The sequence below is a fragment of the Stegostoma tigrinum genome, chromosome 14, assembly GCF_030684315.1.
Source record: "Stegostoma tigrinum isolate sSteTig4 chromosome 14, sSteTig4.hap1, whole genome shotgun sequence".
NCBI lineage: Eukaryota > Metazoa > Chordata > Chondrichthyes > Orectolobiformes > Stegostomatidae > Stegostoma > Stegostoma tigrinum.
The window spans coordinates 32623993-32645242 of NC_081367.1; the positions used below are offsets into that span (position 1 = coordinate 32623993).

The 21250-nt window shown below is 39.7% G+C and overlaps 1 protein-coding gene across 4 annotated transcripts in view; it reads right to left on the reverse strand.

Annotated features, from left to right (window-relative positions):
- The window catches only part of lekr1 (leucine, glutamate and lysine rich 1), a 176598-nt gene that overhangs the window by 64467 nt on the left and 90881 nt on the right, over positions 1-21250 (reverse strand). For all 4 annotated transcript variants that reach the window (XM_059651082.1, XM_048542834.2, XM_059651081.1 and 1 more), the window contains 2 exons: positions 15353-15472; positions 14603-14778 (listed from right to left, as the gene is read on the reverse strand). In XM_059651082.1, the coding sequence (XP_059507065.1) occupies positions 14603-14778; positions 15353-15472 (296 nt within the window). The remainder of the gene's footprint in view (positions 1-14602; positions 14779-15352; positions 15473-21250) is intronic.

Genomic DNA, 21250 nt, shown 5'->3' on the forward strand with positions numbered 1-21250 from the left:
ACTGGCCATTTAGAATACTGTGTCCAATTTTGGGCCCCACATCTCAGAAAGGACATACTGGCACTGGAACTTGTCCAGTGGAGATTCACACGGATGATCCCTGGAATAGTAGGTTTACCATACAATGAACGGCTGAGGATCCTGGGATTGTATTCATTAGAGTTTAGAAGGTTGGGGGGAGATCTAACAGAAACCTACAAGATAATGCATGGCTTAGAAAGGGTGGACGCTAGGAAGTTGTTTCCGTTAGGCGGGGAGACTAGGACCCGTGGGCACAGCCTTAGAATTAGAGGGGATAAATTTAAAACGGAAATGAGGAGACATTTCTTCAGCCAGAGTGTGGTGGGCCTTTGGAATTCATTGCCACGGAGCGCAGTGGGCCGTTAAATGTCTTCAAGGCGGAGATTGATAAATTCTTGATCTCACAAGGAATCAAGGGCTATAGGGAGAGTGCAGGGAAGTGGAGTTGAAATGCCCATCAGCCATGATTAAATGGCAGAGTGGACTCGATGGGCCGAATGATCTTACTTCCACTTCTATGTCTTATGGTCTTATGGTCTAAGTGGTACACTCCAATGAACTCAAACAAGGACCTAAGGGTAATGCCAGTACAAAGTCCTCCAGGCAGATTAAAAACCAAAAGAACTGTGGATGCTGTAAATCAGGAGCAAAAACAGAAGTTACTGGAAAAGCTCAGCAGGTCTGGCAGCATCTGTGAAGAAAAAAATCAGAGTTAACATTTTGGGTTTTAATGTTTCATCTCCTGCACTTTGGCCCACACCAGCACTCTTCCCTCTTGCAACAGCAATAGGGTTCCCCTTGTCCTTAACTGCCATCCCACCAGCATCCACATCCAGAAGATCATCAAATGCTGTTTCTGCCACCTTCAGCGAGATGACACCACCACACGCATACTCCCCTCCCCTGTCTACCTTCCACAGGGACCATTCCCTCTGGGACACCTTGGTCCACTCTTCCTACAGCGCCAACGCCCCACGGCACCTTCCCCCGCAACTGGCGAAGGTGCAACACCTACCCAGTTACCTCCTCCCTCCCCATTGTCCAAGGGCCAAACTCACCTTACAGGTGATGCAACACTTCACCTGCATGTCCCAGAACCTAGTCGACTGCATTTGCTGCTCACAACATGGTCTCCCCTACATGGAAACCAAGTGTAAACTGGGTGATCATATGCAGAACATCTATCTACGTTGTACTTGCAAAAGAGACCCTGAGCTTCCAGTTGCCTGACACTTTAACACACCACTCTGTTCCCTGGCCAACATCTCTGTCTCTGGCTTGCTGCAGTGTTCCAGCAAAGCTCAATACAAACTGGAAGAACAACACGACATTTTCCGCTTGGGGACCCTGCAGACTGCTGGACTCAAAATCGAGTTCAATAATTTTAGGGCCCAAACTCTTCCATGTTCTAGCCCCCTACCCCACACATCAGGCCTTGTTATCACATACACTGCCGTAACACACTACCTATTGATAGTCACTAACAGTCCCCATTAACAGCTATTCACCCTCCGAGCCAGAACTATTATCGACTCCTTTATCTATACAACTGCTTTTCTCTCTCTTCGGGCTCTATCCTATTGTTTGCTCGCTTGTTAGCCCCCTCTCTACTTTCTGCATTTAAATTGAATTTTCCCAGTTACCATCAGCTCTGAGGAAGCGTCACCGGACCCGAAACTCTGATCTTTTCTTCACAGATGCTGCCTGACCTGCTGAGCTTTTCCAGCAACTTCTGTTTTTGTTCTTCCAGACAGTTGTGGACCTTAAGGATGTTGAACCAAGTTAGTTGAAACCAGATGGTTTCTCAGAGGAAAGGAAGAGTAGCAGATGCGTGGATGGCTAAGAGGAGATGGAGGAAGAGGATGGAAACTATTAAGACACCCTGATGTACAAAGAGGTGACTGGACAGAATGCAAGGGGCAAAGGTCTTATCAGGGTGCCAGAAATGTCAAGGATCTTTAGTTAGAGAATGTTTCAAGTGAATTCCTTTGGCCTAGGAAAAGGCAACAGGATGCAATTTACTCTGAGGTAGCTGTGCAATCAGTTCTATTAAAGAGAAAGAGAAAGATAAAGATAAAGATTTTGCTCTCTCCATGATCACACTCTTAATCACATTATCAGCTCAAACCACACTTTTCACAGCAGCCCCAATAAGAGGAGTCTCAGTTACATGACTTCAAGTGGGATGCCTTACAAAGCAATCTTCTCCTTTTGTTCTCAAATTCAGGTCTGATCCACAGCATCATGACATTAATCATGGATACGGCAAGGTGACAGCTCTATGACAACCAAAATGCAAACTGAACATGTGGTACTGATGCCAGTCCAATCTACACCAGCCATTCAAAAAACAGTCTCCTTAAGGAGCCCAAATTGCTGCTGGGACATGTTTACATGTATTTCACAGGGCAGAGCTCTGAACAATGGCAGAGGTTCTGACTTTCCTTCAATGACATGGCTAACCAGGAATCTCTCCTGCTACTATTTGACATTGGCGTATGCCAGAAATTTTACAAGTTAATATTCAACCTGTTTGGTTGCATTACAACATATTTTCTTGGCCATCAAGTCCTTGAATAGGGCTTAAATTCAGAATTTCTGCCTGAGAGTAAGGGATATTATCCATTATGCCAAAATAACCCTGGTATAAAATAATAAAAAGTGAAACTGCAAACAGACACGAAGAAGAAACTCCAGTAATCCAGACAGTGCTCTCTCTTTAGTTACTCCTATGTAGGTCGTGTGGTTTTGGAAGAGATAAAGCTTGCTCACTTGCTTTGGTCTGCAGGGAATTGTATTTGGTGGTCGTCCTTGTCATGGTGGTGCCCATGAGACATTTTTGGAAATTGATGCAACTTCCTGACTATAAGGGCAATGTCCATTACTTGATCTTGGTGCACAGGGGCTGAGGATGATGGAGGAATCCTCCAAAGGTTGGTACTTTTTCCCTCCTCACTGGTTCTCCAGTTGATTGGAGGAGTGCCATCCACTCATATGTCAACATATTAAGTTGGTAAGGCACTGGGACCGGATGAGATATATCCAAGGATATTGAAGGAAGTCAGAGTGGAAATTTCAGGGGCACTACATTTTTTTTTTCAGTTTTTCCTGGATTTGGGGTGGTGTCAGAGTTAAACAATTGCAAATATTAAGCAATAAACTATAGGAAGGATGTGACAGATCAGAAAGAATACAAATATGGTTTATGAGAATGGATCTAGTGATGAAACGTGAGTAATGAGAAAAAATTGGAGAAGTGAGATAGCCTTTTCCTCTCCAGGAAACCTAAGAGGAGATTTGAAACAAGTTGCGAGGTTGTGAGGTGACTCCTGATGTCAACATATCTGGCCAAAAATTCAATATCAAGTTGCTCATACCAGTGGCAGAGGGGATGAATGAAATTTGGCTCCGTTGTGATAATGTAAGTATCAGACCTGCGTTTATCACCTTTTCAGAATCCAAATGGAGCTTACTTCTAAGAAAAAAAAATTACACTTATTTCATGTGAACATTTATCTGGAAAGAAAATGCATGTTTACTGTGATCCTTTTAAAATCTGATTTAGGCTCTGAAAATAATTTCTAGTTTCATGTTAACCCTTATTTCTGTTTCATTTCCTGTTTAGATTTCAAATTAGTGATTCTGGTTGTTTTGGTTAGTCAGAAGTTGATTATGTTATGGAAGATAAATATGCACTTACCAATTGTGTTGATTTGGCAAAAGCTGCTGTGAATATTGATATAATAATTTTTTAAAACGTGAACTTTAAGATGGTATGTTGCAAAAAAAGTCACCATGAGAAACATTTCAAAGCACATCTCTTATTTGTGAGGACATGTACATGATACCGAAATTGTATTCCACTGATTCTGATGCCAGTGGAGACTTTTATAGCTTTCCTATTTATTGTGGAAAAAATGAATATAACATTGCTGTAAATATCTCGTACTTTTATTTCCCGTTATTAACTGTCAAGCTGACTGACAGGCTCCCTCCATGAGCTGTGATATAAAGTCTGAACACAACGCAACATTTATAATGTCCAATGATCATGGTAAATGATTTAAATTAGAATTCTTTTCGGTAAATATTGTAATCCAAGAAAAAGTGAATGGCCAAAACTACTTTTATAATGGGTAACAGATGTTCCTTTTGAAGTTAACCGTTTAATTACTTTCATTAGGAAAAGCAGTATGCACAGTGGATGGCAGCCTGCAGATTAGCATCAAAGGGCAAGACGATGGCAGACAGCTCTTATAATCTTGAAGTGCAGAATATCTTGTCGTTTTTGAAGATGCAGCATTTAAACCCTGATCCTCAGGTTATTCCAGACCAGAATTCAACAGACATCAATCCAGAATGTCTTGTGTCTCCTCGCTACTTGAGAAAGTATAAAAACAAGCAGGTATTTTACTGAGATCATTTTCTGCTGACTTACAAGTAGCATGTAACTGATTTTTTTTTTTCATCCCACAGTATGTCATAATTGCCTTTGGTAAAGTTATGAATGAGCATCTTAGATATATACTGGTTGAAAATCCAAAAAACCTATAAACCTGTTCAGCCCTAAAACATACAAACATGTTCAGCATGCATTGCATCAACCTTGTTTCAAGACAATGTACAAAGTTGGAAAACTTGATTTATCATTAAATTTTCAGGATCATTTCACAGTCCTTTGATTAGAGATGGCATTATGTTGTAACTATCAGTACTATCAGCTTTGGTGTAACAGTTTCAACTTGTATAGCTGTGGATAAGTTATGACATGATCCAAACAGTACACTGTCTTTCACTAATTATTTCTTATCCACTTATGGATATGAATGGTCCCCTAATACCCAGAGCTTTACTTCATATGCAGTTGTAAACGTGATCTTGTTTGATATTTCACTTATTTTATAGTGCATAGGAGCCTTGAACAGAAACTTTAATTTCCCTGCTGAGTTACTATCTCCTTTTCACCCTAAAAGTTTTGAGATTATTTGCAAGAGGTATTTTTACAAACTCTCCAGAGTTCAACTAAATTGTACTGTATTTGTTGGAATGGAATCCTCTAAAACTGTGTTGTGGTTCAAGATAGATAATTAAATTGAATCTAATCTAATCTAATAATTCTTGTATTCCTAAATGTGTAGATTATGAGCATTTTTGCAGTTTGCACAGTCTTGAAATTTTGTTTCCAGGAAGTTTCTTAACTGAAACACCTGTATGAAGCGTGCAGAAATTAGATTAATTTTAAGAAATCTTATGTAAAACAAAATGCATACCTTACTGTTTTATAAGGGCATTTAAGACCTTAGGACATCTGTAAGCACTTTACAACCAATTAAATACTTTTACAAATTAGAGTCACAGTTGCCTTTCCTACGGGAATAGGGAGGGGGGAAAAAGAGGAGGGGGTGTAGCACTACTAATCAGAGAGGGTAACACAGCTACAGAAGCTTCCATTGTCGAGGAAGATCTGCCTACCGAGTCAGTGTGGGTGGAAATTAGGAACAGCAAGGGAGTAGTCATCTCGTTAGGGGTGTACTACAGGCCCCCCAGTAGCAGCAGGGAGATTGAAGAAAGCATAGGCCGGCAGATTTTGGAAAAGTGTGGACGTAGTAAGGTTGTTGTAATGGGTGACTTTAACTTTTCCAATATTGATTGGAACCTCCTTCGAGCAGAAGATTTGAATGGAGCTGTTTTTGTAAGTGTGTTCAGGAGGGTTTCCTAACTCAGTACGTTGTCAGGCCGACGAGGGGAGAGGCCATTCTAGACTTGGTGCTCGGAAACGAGCCGGGGCAGGTATCAGATCTTGTGGTGGGAGAGCGTTTTGGTGATAGTGACCATAACTTCCTCACATTCTACATAGCTATGGAGAAGGGGAGGATATTTAATTGGGGAAGAGGAAACTATGATGCGATTAGACATGAGTTAGGAAGCATGGACTGGGAGCAATTGTTCCATGAGGAACAGTTGTTGCGAGTGATGAATAAATATGTCCCTCTGAGGCAGGCAAGAAAGGGGTAAGATAAAGGAACCTTGGATAACTAGAGCGGTGGAGCTTCTCATCAAAAAGAAGAAGGTAGCTTACATAAGGTGGAGGAAGCTAGGGCTCAGCTCTAGAGGATTACAGGCAGGCGAGGAAAGAGCTCAAAAATGGTCTGGGGAGAGCCAGGAGGGGGCACGAGAAAGGCTTGGCAGAACGGATTAGGGAGAACACAAAGGCATTTTACACTTATGTGAGGAATAAGAGAATGGTTGGTTAAAGAAAGAGTAGGGCCGATCAGGGATAGCATAGGGAACTTGTGTGTGGAGTCTGAGGAGGTAGGGGAAGCCCTAAATGAGTTTTTTTGCTTCTGTCTTTATGAAAGAAATGAACTTTGTAGTGAATGAAACCTTTGAAGAGCAGGTGTGCATGCTGGAATGGATAGAGATAGAGGAAGCTGATGTGCTGAAAATTTTGTCAAACATTAAGATTGACAAGTCGCCAGGCCCAGACCAGATTTGTCCTCGGCTGCTTTGGGAAACGAGAAATGCAATTGCTTTGCCACTTGCAAAGATCTTTGCATCCTCGCTCTCCACTGGAGTCGTACCTGAGGACTGGAGAGAGGCAAATGTAATTCCTCCCTTCAAGAAAGGAAATAGGGAAATCCCCGGCAATTACAGACCAGTAAGTCTCACGTCTGTCATCTGCAAGGTGTTAGAAAGGATTCTGAGGGATAGGATTTATGACCATCTGGAAGAGCATGGCTTGATTAAATGCAGTCAACACGGCTTTGTGAGGGGCAGGTCATGCCTCACAAACCTTATCGAGTTCTTTGAGGATGTCACTAGAAAAGTTGATGAGGGTCGAGCTGTGGATGTGGTGCATATGGACTTCAGCAAGGCATTTGATAAGGTTCCCCATGGTAGGCTCATTGAGAAGGTCAGGAGGAATGGGATACAGGGGAACTTAGCTGTCTGGATACAGAATTGGCTGGCCAACAGAAGACAGCGTGTGGTAGTAGAAGGAAAATATTCAGCCTGGAAGTCAGTGGTGAGTGGTGTTCCACAGGGCTCTGTCCTTGGGCCTCTACTGTTTGTAATTTTTATTAATGACTTGGATGAGGGGATTGAAGGATGGGTCAGCAAGTTTGCAGACGACACGAAGATTGGAGGTGTCGTTGACAGGATAGAGGGCTGTTGTAGGCTGCAGCGGGACACTGACAGGATGCAGAGATGGGCTGAGAGGTGGCAGATGGAGTTCAACCTGGATACGAGGTGATGCATTTTGGAAGGTTGAATTTGAAAGCTGAGTACAGGATTAAGTTAGGATTCTTGGCAGTGTGGAGGAACAGAGGGATCTTGGTGTGCAGATACATAGATCCCTTAAAATGGCCACCCAAGTGGACAGGGTTGTTAAGAAAGCATATGGTGTTTTGGTTTTCATTAGCAGGGGGATTGAGTTTAAGAGTCGTGAGATCCTGTTGCAGCTCTGTAAAACTTTGGTTAGACCGCACTTGGAATATTGCATCCAGTTCTGGTCGCCCTATTATAGGAAAGATGTGGATGCTTTGGAGAGGGTTCAAAGAAGGTATACCAGGATGGTGCCTGGACTGGAGGGCTTATCTTATGAAGAGAGGTTGACTGAGCTCGGACTCTTTTCATTGGAGAAAAGGAGGAGGAGAGGGGACCTCATTGAGATATACAAGATAATGAGAGGCATAGATAGAGTTGATAGCCAGAGACTATTTCCCAGGGCAGAAAAGGCTAACGCGAGGGGTCATAGTTTTAAGCTGGTTGGATGAAAGTATAGAGGGGATGTCAGAGGCGGGTTCTTTACACAGAGTTGTGAGAGCATGGAATGCGTTGCCAGCAGCAGTTGTGGAAGCAAGGTCATTGGGGTCATTTAAGAGACTGCTGGACATGCATATGGTCACAGAAATTTGAGGGTGCATACATGAGGGTCAATGGTCGGCACAACATCGTGGGCTGAAGGGCCTGTTCTGTGCTGTACTGTTCTATGTTCTATGTTCTATGTTCTAAAATCATGAAGGATCTGGATAGAACTTCTGGGCAAAATTATCAAAGGATTGAGTAAAAATTTGAAGTGTTTGCAAAAGGGACAAATGTACAATGAGAAAAATCTTTTTCACACGGTGAATGGTCTGGAATGCATTGACTTGAAGTGTGATGGAGTCAGGTTCATTTGAGGCATTTGGGAGGGCATTGTATGATGTAAATAGAAACATGTGAAGGGTTCCAGGGAAAAGACAGAAGATTGGCATTAAATTAAAATACACAGACAGATTGTGCAGGCATGATGGGCTAAATGGCCTCCTTCTGTGAATAAAAAGTTTGTGATTCCAGATGTCTCAATACTACCAGTGCCATTCACTGTTCCAACCACATAGTGTTGCATGCATTCTGAGCAGTATAGTGTGTTGAATGTTTATTTGCCCAAAATGATGCTGATGCTGCATGTAGCTCTTTATTAGATATTTCACTATCTTATTAAACAAATCATGGGCTTATAGCTGTGAGTCACTATAGTACATATGAGCTTGCTGGAGTGCTCAATTCTCTGCTTATAATCATACACTGCCTCAGGGAACTCTGACCTGTGTCAGCAGAATTTCCTGCTATTATTGCCGGAAGAGTCTGAGCAGGCCTGTGCCCATTCTCCCTTCTCCAAGTGGAAATGCCCATAACTGGCCCCGGTACGTTCTCCATCATACCAACACTATGTCCTCATCTAGTGTCACCTTATCTAAGCGCATGCCAAAACTGAGGGAAGAATAGGTGTAATTGTAGAATGGATGCTTGTCAAGTCATTAGGTTTCTCTTGGGCTGTAGATGGAGAGGGTAATGTTGGGTGGATGCCTGAATTTGAAAGCCTCAAAGTGAAATCGGGAAAACCAGCCCAGCAGAGTAGTGGCTATTGCAAAGCTGAGGCTACTGAATGCAACCTGGTGTTGGACATGCTATCAGATGGAGTACATTTATTGCACCTCCCATTGAGCACTTCATCCACTGTAACCAATATCTCCATCGTGGATTTAATCCTGTCAGATCTGACTGCCTGGTCATCTGGAATCCTGGCTATCTCTGTTATTCTTTCTTCAATTAGCATTATCTTTTATTATGAAGAAACACCATTCAGGGAACACAGCATACAGGCAGGGAGTCTTTCAATGGCATATTTCCTGGAGGCTACAAGGTTTGAAACCTATCTTGAGGGCTGGGGGGAGGCAGAGCAGGGTGGGGGTGGGCGTGGTTGCATTCACCTTGCTAGATTGCATGAGATCATGCACACTGCCTGAACCTTTCACAGTACTAAATCCACATTCTTCTGATTATGCTTATGCCTCAGACAGTGAGATCTATCTTAAACCAGGCCTTTTGACTGTCAGTTCATGTCATCGCCCTGCCATCTCTGGAAAAAATTACCTCTTCTCCTTAACTCATAACATCAGGCATGAAATCCAACTCACTATCACAGAACCAGTTTCTACACTTCCATAGGCTCCTAGCCTACATTCAGATTTAAACACAGCTACAGTAATCATCAAGGAAAATTTAATTTGGGCCCTCACTTCATCTGATTTGCCTCACCTTCTGAGCATTTAGTTCACTTCCAAACCAATTCCAATCCCTTTAAAGAGCTGGCATCATGAAAATCATGTCATTAATCCACCCTATAGCCTCCCTACATGCAGGCTGGAGACCAAAAGACAGTTCTAACTTCCACTTCCCAACTCCATGAAAATTCAAACATTTGAGTCAGTACCAGCCATCTAAACATAATCTTTCTGAATCTTTCTGTCACCTTTAAACCTTTTTTGCTTTTGTTATTTACATCACGCCTGCTAATCATATTTTTATTTCCTTTCTGATAAAACTCAACAACACCAAAAAGTGATGTTGCCAATGAACCTGATGCACTCATTCTTCCTTCCATATTTAGTTCATTTATTGCGCCATTGTTTTCTCCTCAACAAAGCATTATTCTAGGGACTTGGTCCTGTAAAGAAGTATTACTGCAAGTGAATCACTGGGTGAGACATAAGCTACCAATGGAAAGCAAGATCAAGAATCTGCTTTAACTGTTGGGGAACAGAAGTCATCTGTCCTTGAACAGCATTAGGATTTCATTGCATTCCTGAACTTAAAAGCAGAGACAGAGAGTAAAGACAATCATAACAGAGGGCATATCCTGATTAGCAGAAACTGACTGATCACAGTCACAGAACTGCACTATGGCCTCAACCTATCACCATACATTAACAATTTGAATTAAGTAATAGAGATATATATTCAAATTAACAAATGGCACCATGTTAAAGGCACAACAAACTGACTAGACGACAACTAGAAGTTAGGTACAAAGCAACATGAGTAGACTAAGTTAAAACATAAAAGCACAGCAAAAGAATGGAAAAGTGTGAGATCATCCACTTTGGATCAGGGAAAGAAAAATATTTTCTTAATGAAAGAGTTAAGAGCTCTTGAAGAGCAAAAGGATTTTGGTGTCCATATGTTCAAATCACTAAGAGCTAATGCACAAGTACAAAATGCAATCAATAAAGCCAATGGAATTTCGATCTTTATCTCATGGAAGTTGGAATACAAAAGTGAGGCACTGATATTTGTTATATGCAGCTTTGGTCAGAAAGGATGTCTGAAGTAGTGTGTTCAGCTTTGGGCACCACATCACAAGAAGCAATAATCAGTCTTGCAGGATTGCAATTCTTGATTCAGATGGGGGCATGAATAAATTTGCTTTGTATTCCCACGAGTTTACATAGTTGAGGGTTAATCCAATTGAGATCTTCAAGACAAGTAATGGATTCAAAAGACAGGTACTGAGAAACTTCTATTTCCTCTTGTGGAAAATCCAGAATAAGAGGGCATGTGTTAATTTGAAAATAAGTAATTTATGGGTGTGGAAGCATAATCATTAAGTCAAGATGTTCAAGACAGAAACTGATAGATTTCGTATTACTAGTGACATAAATCCTGTAAGCAGGTAACTCACCTCCTGATTTTGCCAAATCTGTCCATCATCACAAGGCAAAGGAATCCTCCCCATTTGACCGGATGTCTTCCAATCCCAGAAGAGAAATCAGGGCCCAACTCTTTAATATCTGACAAGTTGGCAATTATTCACAGCCAACCTATCAAATACTTTAAGATTAAATGGGTGATGACAACTTTCAGAGTTTACAATACCTCTTTTTCATGAGAAGCATAATTGCATCAATTTCTTTGCTTCCATGGCTCAAAGGCATTATCTTCTGGAGTGTCAAGTGGAAGAAACCTTTCAGTACACAGTTATCATTTTCACTTAGAAACTGATTCTGACTGAATTCAGCTGCACTAGGTCACTTTTCACTATTCTAAACTGCAGACTGTTTGCAATGAAATGGCACTGTTACCTCTGTCTATATCAAGCTAACGTTGCTGCAAATTAAAATTGTATCAGAGATAATGGGAACTGCAGATGCTGGAGAATCCAAGATAATAAAGTGTGGGGCTGGATGAACACAGCAGGCCAAGCAGCGTCTCAGGAGCACAAACGCTGACGTTTCGGGCCTAGACCCTTCATCAGAGGGTCTAGGCCCGAAACGTCAGCTTTTGTGCTCCTGAGATGCTGCTTGGCCTGCTGTGTTCATCCAGCTTCACACTTTATTATCGTAGTCGCAAGTTAGTTTCTTTTCATGACATTCTGTCCTTAAAAGTACATTGTACTGGTGAGGATGCCTCTTGTAAAAGTTCTTACAGAAGAAGAAAAAGACTTCAAATGAAAACATAAGGGCTAAAAATATAATGTTGCATCTACTAAAGACAAAGAAGACTTCTGCTTCTGGGTGATGCAAACATCAGTACAGCATATATATTTTTTGATCAATCAATCCCAAATGTTTGTACTGAGCATTAATCTTCTAATAAAGTGCCATGAAATTTATAATGTCTCCTCTCCTCTGTCCACCACCTTACTTTATTGCCTAACATAATTCAACAGGGTCATGACCTGATTATAACTCAGTTGAATGCATCTTCCTTGGAATTGAGCCATGTATAATGATTTTACTACTCAATGGCTTAAAAGCCTATATTCAACATTTGGAAGTCTGTATTCACTTTCCAGCTTCTAGTTTACAGAATATATCACTTTTAGACCTCAAAGACAACGTTTCGGGCAATATTATAGGGCACTGCTCCAACAATTGCTCAATTTGATTTAGCCAATAATTTGTTTCTTTAAAGCCAAAGAATCACCTCGTTGCTCTATTTGTACTGCTTACTTCACATGAACAATCACTACAGACAACAGCTTGATCTCACATAAACCACACTTGATTTGTCTTTTTTGGGTGAGAATATCAATGCTTCAGCAAATCAAAACACTGCGTACACTGGAAATCTGAAATAAAACAGAAAATGTTGGAAAAGTACAGCCTTTTCTATTTGCTATTAATACTTCAGAGTTGGCACACCAGCATACATGCACACTGAAAATTAAGATCGCCAGCTTTCGTGCTAATGTGGCATCATTATTCTCAATGCTGTTCATTTTGCTCAGGAGGATGGAAGACAAGATCCAGCAACCCATCCAAGTCAAAGGACAGACAAACTAATGAGCTTGATGTTCATCCATCAAATGCTATTTTGGAGTTTTTACAGGTTTGGGTTGCATGATGGATTGGGAACAGCCCAACTAGGAGGAGGTAGTCACACAAGAAAAAGCCAGTCATGTTTGTGCCATTCCTTCAGCAGCACTCAGGAGCTATTCAGTGAGCAGAGTTACCAGTCCAACTGCTCTGAGTGCATTTGGTCAGTGAAGGTGTTCGTGGCCTTTCAGGGCGGTAGGGCGGAGGACAGGAAGTCCAGTGTGAGTGCTTCTAAATGCAATCAAGACAAAAGATGGTGAGGGGATTAACATACTAGAAAATAGATTTGACTAGCATTGAGGACAACAGCTTCATAAGCATTAGCAAAGCCATGGTGTGAGAAAGGTGCAGGATAGGAATTAGGGCATGAGACAATGGAGGTTATATGTTCAACATCAAATGTGTTACCAAAGACACAGCTATCTGTACTTGTCAAAAAACTAATGCCAGAGTTCACACCTGTTTTAGACAGATGATGATTCTGTGTCTTCATTACGGAATACCTCACACATCATTGTACTGCTTGTTATGCCCTGCAGCAATGTGGTTGACTCGTAACTGCCTTCTGGGCAATTAGGGATGGGCAATAAATGCTTCTTAGCCAGCGACACCCTCAGCCTCTGAATTAATACAAAAAAAATGCCCTGCAGTTGTTTTTCTAGTCATTGTGATTATTTCCAATTGATTCCTTCCAAGGATCAAGAGCCAACCTTAGATAAGTCCTTCATGTGCTCACAGAGTGTACTCCATCCATCACCTAACTCACCAATTCTGAATATGAACCCTCACGTCCCCCTACCCCCAGTAGAATGTGATTCTGATAATAATCTGAAAATAATCATGGGGCACAACTTACCTGCTTAACAACAACAGTTTTTATAGACAAGGAATGCCTATTTTGTACACAATGGGGAGGCCTAATTTTAATGAATGTGATGAAGTGCCAGCAAAAAATGCACTAAATGATACAGTTACACATCAACCTGGGGCAGGAGTTCAGAGGCATGACCAATTTTGAAGGACCCGCAGCAGCACATGAACAGGAGTGATAGAAGTATTAAGAGGGAAATAAAGTAGTTCTTAAGCAAGGAATTTTTTTGCAGCACCTAGCATTGAAAGAGATTAAATAATGGACTAAAGTCTTTGCGTTAAAAGTCACAAAAAAATGACTGTAAAACAAAAGGCAAATTTTCTGAACTGTGGCTAAGGATCTCTTTGAATTGTGCATAAAATGGTTGCCTTCCAAGCACAAGAACAAGAATCTTCAGTCACAATGTGATGGCTTTGAAATTGGAATTGGATTTATAAGCCAACTTGCATACATCAACGAGGTTCTAGTTAGTGGCCTAGTGGAGCTTTAGCCACCAGGATTGAGTTTCATTCTGAAAACTGGTGCAGGTGGACAACAAGGAGCAAGTCAGCACTTCAGTTCTGTTCACAGTTCCATTTCCTCTATTGTCTCATTTTTAGGCTTAACCAAGGTTACAAGTGCATGAAATCACCCTCACGGTGTCTTTTTTTAAAAATCCTAATCAATTCGAATTTAAATAGAAAATATAAATTGAATAATAATCAGGTTACAGATAATGAGAAAGAAAATATCCCTTATAATGGTAAATTTACTCTGAATATACTTGGATAATATTGCTAAATCAAATGCAAACTTCAGCAGGAATTCATTTTTGGGCTTGCATCCCACATTGTAATAAGCACATAGGCAAATTTAATCATGAAATACATAACTGAATTTTATGGATAAAGTAACCAATTTTCTTATGTGTAAAAAGAATGCTATGGCGTGCATTTTTAATTGCAAAATGACCAATCTGTATCAAAACTTTATAAATCTAATGTGCATATGGAACTCCATAATTCAGTATATTTAGTTAAAACCTATGAACAATTTTAAATTCCAGCCCCAGTAAGACAGTTATATTCACCCATCTGTACACCGTCTCCGGTGGCCTGCAGGTAATGCATCAGTGTTTTGCTGAAAGGTTCCCATATCACCAAGTTACTTTGCACATCTTCTCTAAACAGGGCCAGTTCAATCTTTATTCCCTGAAGGAAAGTGGATGCTTGATCAATGATGTGCGCTTGCTGCTTTGTTCTTTCCCTGTAAAGTATGATATTGTGATATTGATTCAGTTTAAAGAAAGAATCCTCTCCATTAAATTATTTTGCATTGATTTTAACATGGTGCTTATTCAGTCCCTTTGTAATCTCAGTTAGTTTAACAGCCAACCTGAAACAATTCAGCGTTTTTATGTCGACAAAACTTAATTTGGACAATATATAAAATAGAGATGTTGTCTACCTCTGAATACAAAAAACTAGCCATAACCTAGATGATGACTTTGACGTGGTTGGGGCAATTACCATCTTTACGAAATTTGCACTGATATTATAAGCATGCAATGCAGCACCTGTTTTGTTTGATTCCCTTTCTTAAAAGTAAACACGAAAATATGCAAGCCTGTGGGAACATAACAATCGTTTAATGATTCCAAACAGTTGTTAAACATCTGTCGCGTTTTTCCTGTCATGCCATCCTGATTCTTTATTAAATCTAAAATCTTTCAATTTCACATTCTGTGTATGCTCTATGCAGCATAATGTCAGCAGGTGTTTGTATGAATTTTTCCTTTCCAATTTTTCAGTAGTATTTATGATTTTAATGGATTCCTTACCTGTAAAGTTTTGATTTGTTCTGAACTGCTACGAGCTGTCTCCAATTGTCTTCCATTTTCAAACACATGCCCTCCAGTTCTTCCTGCTTAGTTGCAAGTTCTAAACTCAAGAAATTCAAACTGAAAAATGAAAAAACATGTTTTTACACTAAGCTAGGTAGAGAATGAGAGAACAAAAACAGAAGTTGCTGGAAAAGTGCAGCATGTCTGGCAGTATCTCTGAAGCAAAAATAACATTTAACATTTAGGGTCCAGTCACTCGTCCTCAGAACAGTTCTGAGGCAGGGTCATCGGACCCAAAATGTTAACTGATTAATTTCTTCACAGATGCAGCCAGGCCTCCTGAGCTTTTCCAGTAATTGCTGTTTTTGTTCCTGATTTACAGTGTCTGCAGTTCTTTCGGCTTTTACGTTGAGAACGAGAGACTATTTTGAACACAATAAGTAACTATTCTTTTCAATAAACCTAGCAAACAAATATAAAAATTGTTCATACTAGCGAACACTTTTTTGACAAGCCTATAAATGCAAAGTGCAATGTTGCTATTTTTAACAATATCTGGAAGGCAGCCTATTTATGAGCTATTTCCCACTGCATCCATTTACTTGGCTATTCCATCCCGTGCCCTTCCTCCCCCAGTCTCCCTTCCTAAATTGCTAATGACAGCCTGGCTCTGATAGTGGACATTTTAGTCCAAACATCAAGTTTGAGCTATAACTTTAAAGCTGCCTTCACAAAGTTCAATATCCATCTTATAACACTGCCGGCTCTTTATTTTCACTGAGAACTTTTTTTAAATAAATGGAGCTCTGTTGAAACTTGACTTGCCAGCTGCATAGTTTCTACTACTATTGGTTCTCTGCTCCACTGCTTGGCAGTTCAAGTTTAAAAGTACTTTTTTCTATCCTATAAACCACCCTGATATTATCAGTTGAGTTTCTGGTGACTTCATTGCATATGAAGGCATGTAGTTTTAAGTAGAAGGGAGTAGGCATACCAAATTCCTTGGATGGTTTTGAATCATTGGTGATTTCGATTTACTCGGCTCTCACCTATGATTCCAAGAAATTGCCTGTGTTTAGGACAGTCACACACAGGAAACTGCTTTGGATTGAGGTTAAATTAGATGAGGGTAATTGGTGAATTTGTAGCCTGTCTGTTAAGGTTGCGTTCATCCCAAAGTATGATGAACTCTGTACTGAATTAGGTGGACTGCGCAGACATTCTAAGTTTCTGATTAAGAAGCATGGTATGAAGATTTTGCAGAAAACACAGATTTTTAGAAATGTTGCATCAAGTACTACATATTTTGTTCAATCTCTCTACAACATCCCTATTATGAATGCAGTGATAAAATGAAGTTAAGTCTCAGGAAATTAATAAGGTTGCAGTTGATGGCTTGGGATATTTGATGCACCATTTTTGAAAATCTGCATTTTCCGCAAAATCTTGATACCATGCTTTCTTTACATAGTTATCTACCACATTTTCATTTCACAAACTTTACATTGATTGGACAACAGCAAACAGCTCAGGACATAGATTAATTCCTCAAGGAATAAAGACACAGTGGTGTAGGGCAGCCTGCTGGATTACTGAACAGCCATCATTAGGAATCATTTTTTAAATATAAGGTGCAAGCATGGAGATAAGAAGTGCCACAAAATTCCTTATATTTCTGATCCATCGTGTGCATACTGCAACTATTCAGTTACCTCCTTAGTGGTCTTAAACATCCAAAATCAATGACTAAATCTTTCCCTCAACATTTTCGCCTGAAATTTTATAACAAATTTCAGGTTCCGTCCTTTTGACAGAGATTGGATTCAATGTTGCACCAGTAGGTTTTATTGTAAACCGTTCTCAGTGCTTCCTGTTAGCTCATGATTGCCCATTCCTTGAGGTTGCTTGTCCTAGAACTTCTTGTCCTCTTTGGCTTTCAGACATTAATGGAACAAACTGCAGACTGTCTTAATAGCCAGAAAACTAATCTGATCTGAAATGGAAGATGTAGTACTAAATGAAACTTCTTTGCAAACTTAAAAAAATCTATGGATTCTAGAAGGGCCCTAGTGGATTGGAAAATGACATTAGTAACATGTCTATTTAAGAAAACCATGGCAACAGAAAGAAGAAAAATGTAGGCCAATTATCTTAACATCTGACATGCGAAAAATGATGCGATTCATTTGAAAATAAAGTTAAAATAAAAGGTCACTTATAAAATCATAATATAACCAGGTAGAGTCCGAATGGTTTTACAGAAGAGAAATCATGTTTGACTAACTTATAAGAATTCTTTGAGGAAGTAACAAGCAGAGTGATCAAACAAGAAGCTACATGTGTTGAGCTTGGATTTCCAAAGGACATTCAAATACAACTTAAGTGTATAATATTATATACAATTCTCTAATTGCACAACATTTGCTGAATAATTCCAAATGTGTGAAGAATAATGTTGGCATCCAAGTTAGAGTTGTCAGTTGGGATTGAATTGTAATCTATTTGACATTTTGGTCTTTGAGTGCAAGATAAGAAGTTTTGATAAAATGTATCTTTCACAGCATTATCCAAACACATTTGATCGCTATTAAATGCAGCTTCTGGTAGTAATAAAATTGTTTGGAACTGTTTCAGAATGGCAATTCTTGGACCCAACAACGTAAACATCAGGACCAATTTGATAAGCATAATGATGACGATTTTAAAAAGGCTACACAATTAGAAATACCTACTGCACTTACCATGACTAAAGAAGAAATCATCAACCAAGACCAAACATGGTTAGAATAACATATATAAACAAATTTACAGCAAACTAAGAATTGTGTGTGACATCTGGTGGCATGTGAACTGCAGTCTGATGCTGACCAGAAAGACCATAAAAAACTGTTATAGTAAGTTTAAAATGGAAACCAGACTTATGTTCAATTCATTCCATCACTTTCTTATTCTTTCCATCAATTGCTTACTTCCCTATTTAATTCTTAAAAGCATTGCTTTGCTATTCTTTCAATGAGAGTGCTCTGTGTCACTAAGGCTATCTTGACGGGTCACGATAACTTTCTTTTTATTAGGTATACGATTTCATTGCTGATTCAGTGTGTCTGCATAAAGTACACCTGCTGGACATCAGTTCTTAAACTTAATTCAAATAATTTCAAAGGCATGAGCATTTCACAATCTTGATATAACCTTAATCACCTAGCAAACAAAATCTCACAACAACTTCAGAGATAGTAGGAACTGCAGATGCGGAAGAATCTGAGATAACAAGATGTAGAGCTGGATGAACACAGCAGGCCAAGCAGCATCAGAGGAGCAGGAAGGCTGACATTTTGGGCCTAGACCCTTCTTCAGAAAGACCATAAAAAGGATCTGAAGGAGGATCTAGGCCCGAAATGTCAGCCTTCCTGCTCCTCTGATGCTGCTTGGCCTGCTGTGTTCATCCAGCTCTACATCTTGTTATCTCACAACAACTTAGCAGTTTTAATAATTTTGCTTATTGTCCGACCACTTTCGTTGGCAAATCACAACCACAATAAGGTTGAAAGGACGAAACATAAAATAGTGTTCCATTGGGACATGAAGCATGAAGAATTTGAATAAAGGATAAGGACAGAAAAACATTCCAAGTGAATTTGGGCATTTGCAAAGAATGGAGCACAGGTAGCTGTAACTAGCAGAATTTTTAAAAAAACTGGAAACATTCACAATGATTAAAGTAAATAAATTCATCATGTATTTTATGATATGCAAAAATGTTGATGCAATTTTATTCCTCAAAAGAGTACTGTACATTTAAATGCTTCAAATTGTTTTTAAAACCTTTCACTCAGTGACTTAGGTGAAACATTTCCCAACCTGAAATAATTGGGAAAATGATATTCTATTCCTAATTACATCACTGGTTGCTGAAAAAAAGTCAATGAAAATCTGTAGGCAAGTTTTTTTTAGGAAAAAAAATAGTAAGTCAAATCTTAGAAGACACGGGTGCAAATGAGAAAATAAAGCAGATTACATCAGAAAGGAGCAGACTGTTTAGTAACAGTTGTATTGTTTTAGCGACTAAGATCTCATTAATTTCAAAATGTTACTGCTTCCTTAAAGGCAATATTTGAGTGCACAAAGTATTCTTAAAACAATCAATGAGATAGTGGCACAAAAAGAGATAAACAGCTTTTATCTACAAAGATATGGTTGCAAGGTGACCAAGGTTAGAAAATAAACATACCAAAATTGCTTAACTTTTAGAAAAGACGGCCAAAATGGAAAAAGTGGAGGACTAACCTGATAATAAAGGATAAGATAAAAGCAATAGGTAAACAGGATTTAAACTTAGAAAATCAGGATGTAGATTACGTATGAATAGAGCTACAAAATAACAAAGGACAAAAAATCACTGGGGTGATTTGAAAGGCTACTTAACAGAAGTCATTACATTGGATAGAGTGTGAAAAATTAAAAGTGCATATAACAAAAATAATGCTATAAATGTGAAATACATTAATTAGTATACACAAGGGAAAGAAGTTCATAAGTATCTGAAAGATATTCTTTCTAGAGCATTTGTAATGGAAGTAACTTGACCATGGACTATTTTAGATTTAGTTTTGGGCGATGAGGGGTGATTAATTACTAACTTTACAGTAAAGGATCCTCTATGGATAAGTGGTTATTATTTTATAAAATTTCACTTTAAATTCCTTGACTTCACTCAAAAAGAACATGACGACTCATCAGTGACAGGGAGACCTCAATGGGCAACCAACCCAGTAAGATTCATTGTGCTGTGCTACTTTCTCATTAACACTTGTATTAACTCATTCTTTGTTTGCACAAGCTTTTATCCCTCTTATTCAACTAAATCTCTCTCATCTATGCAAGCACTAACTGTACCCAATCAACCTCCACCCCAAAGAGGTCAGCTACATCTCAAACTCCAAGAAGGAAGCAACTGAACCCACATGGAATGCACCGGTAAGGCTTTCACCAGCAGCTCGAAGACTTCTTCCTCAGTGCAAGATAACAAAGTGTGAAGCTAGATGAACACAGCAGGCCAAGCAGCATGTCAGGAGCACAAGAGCTGACATTTCGGGCCTAGACCCTTCCTCAGTGCATATTGTTTCTAGATTTCACTCTGAAGCACAATCTACTCAGCACATCACTAACATGTTTCTGCAGCTTTTCTTTAATTGGTTCATGGGTTGAGGGGTGTTGCCCAGTAGGCAGCATTTATTATCCATCCCTAATTGCCCAGAGGGCAGTTAATAGTCAACAACACTGCTGTGGGTCTGGAGCCATAAGTAAGCCCAAACCAAGTGGAGATGGTAATTTCCTTCCCTAAACAACATTAGTGAACCAGACGGGTTTTTCTGGCAATCAACAATGGATTCATGGTTATCATTAGGTTCTTAATTGCAGATATTTGTTGAATTCAAATCCTGCTGTATCAGGATTCAAACCCGGGTCCCCGGAATGCAATCTGGGTCTCTGGAATAACAGTCTAGCGATGATATCACTAGGTCACTGCCTCCCTAGCTAAGGAAATAATGTCCAGGTCTCAGACTCTCAGATTTCTGGCAGATACCAAGTACTTGCTCAGCCCCAGAAGATAATTCCATGGTGTCAGCCTTTAACAACTTTGTGAAAATTCAAATTTGCAATGCTACAACTGGCAGTTGCTTAATTAGATCAAAGGACAAAGCAGTCCACCAACATTATCAGTACCATGCTGGCTCTGGCAAACGTGCACGTGGCTGTCTTCCATGGAAAGGTCGGCAATTGCCGTTGAGAGCCAGATCCAGCACAGTTAGTGTCTGCTAGTTACGTGCATCAAACTGCAGTCCCTCTTTGCAGCTACAGATATTTGGTATCAATGGCTAGTGGTAATACTGG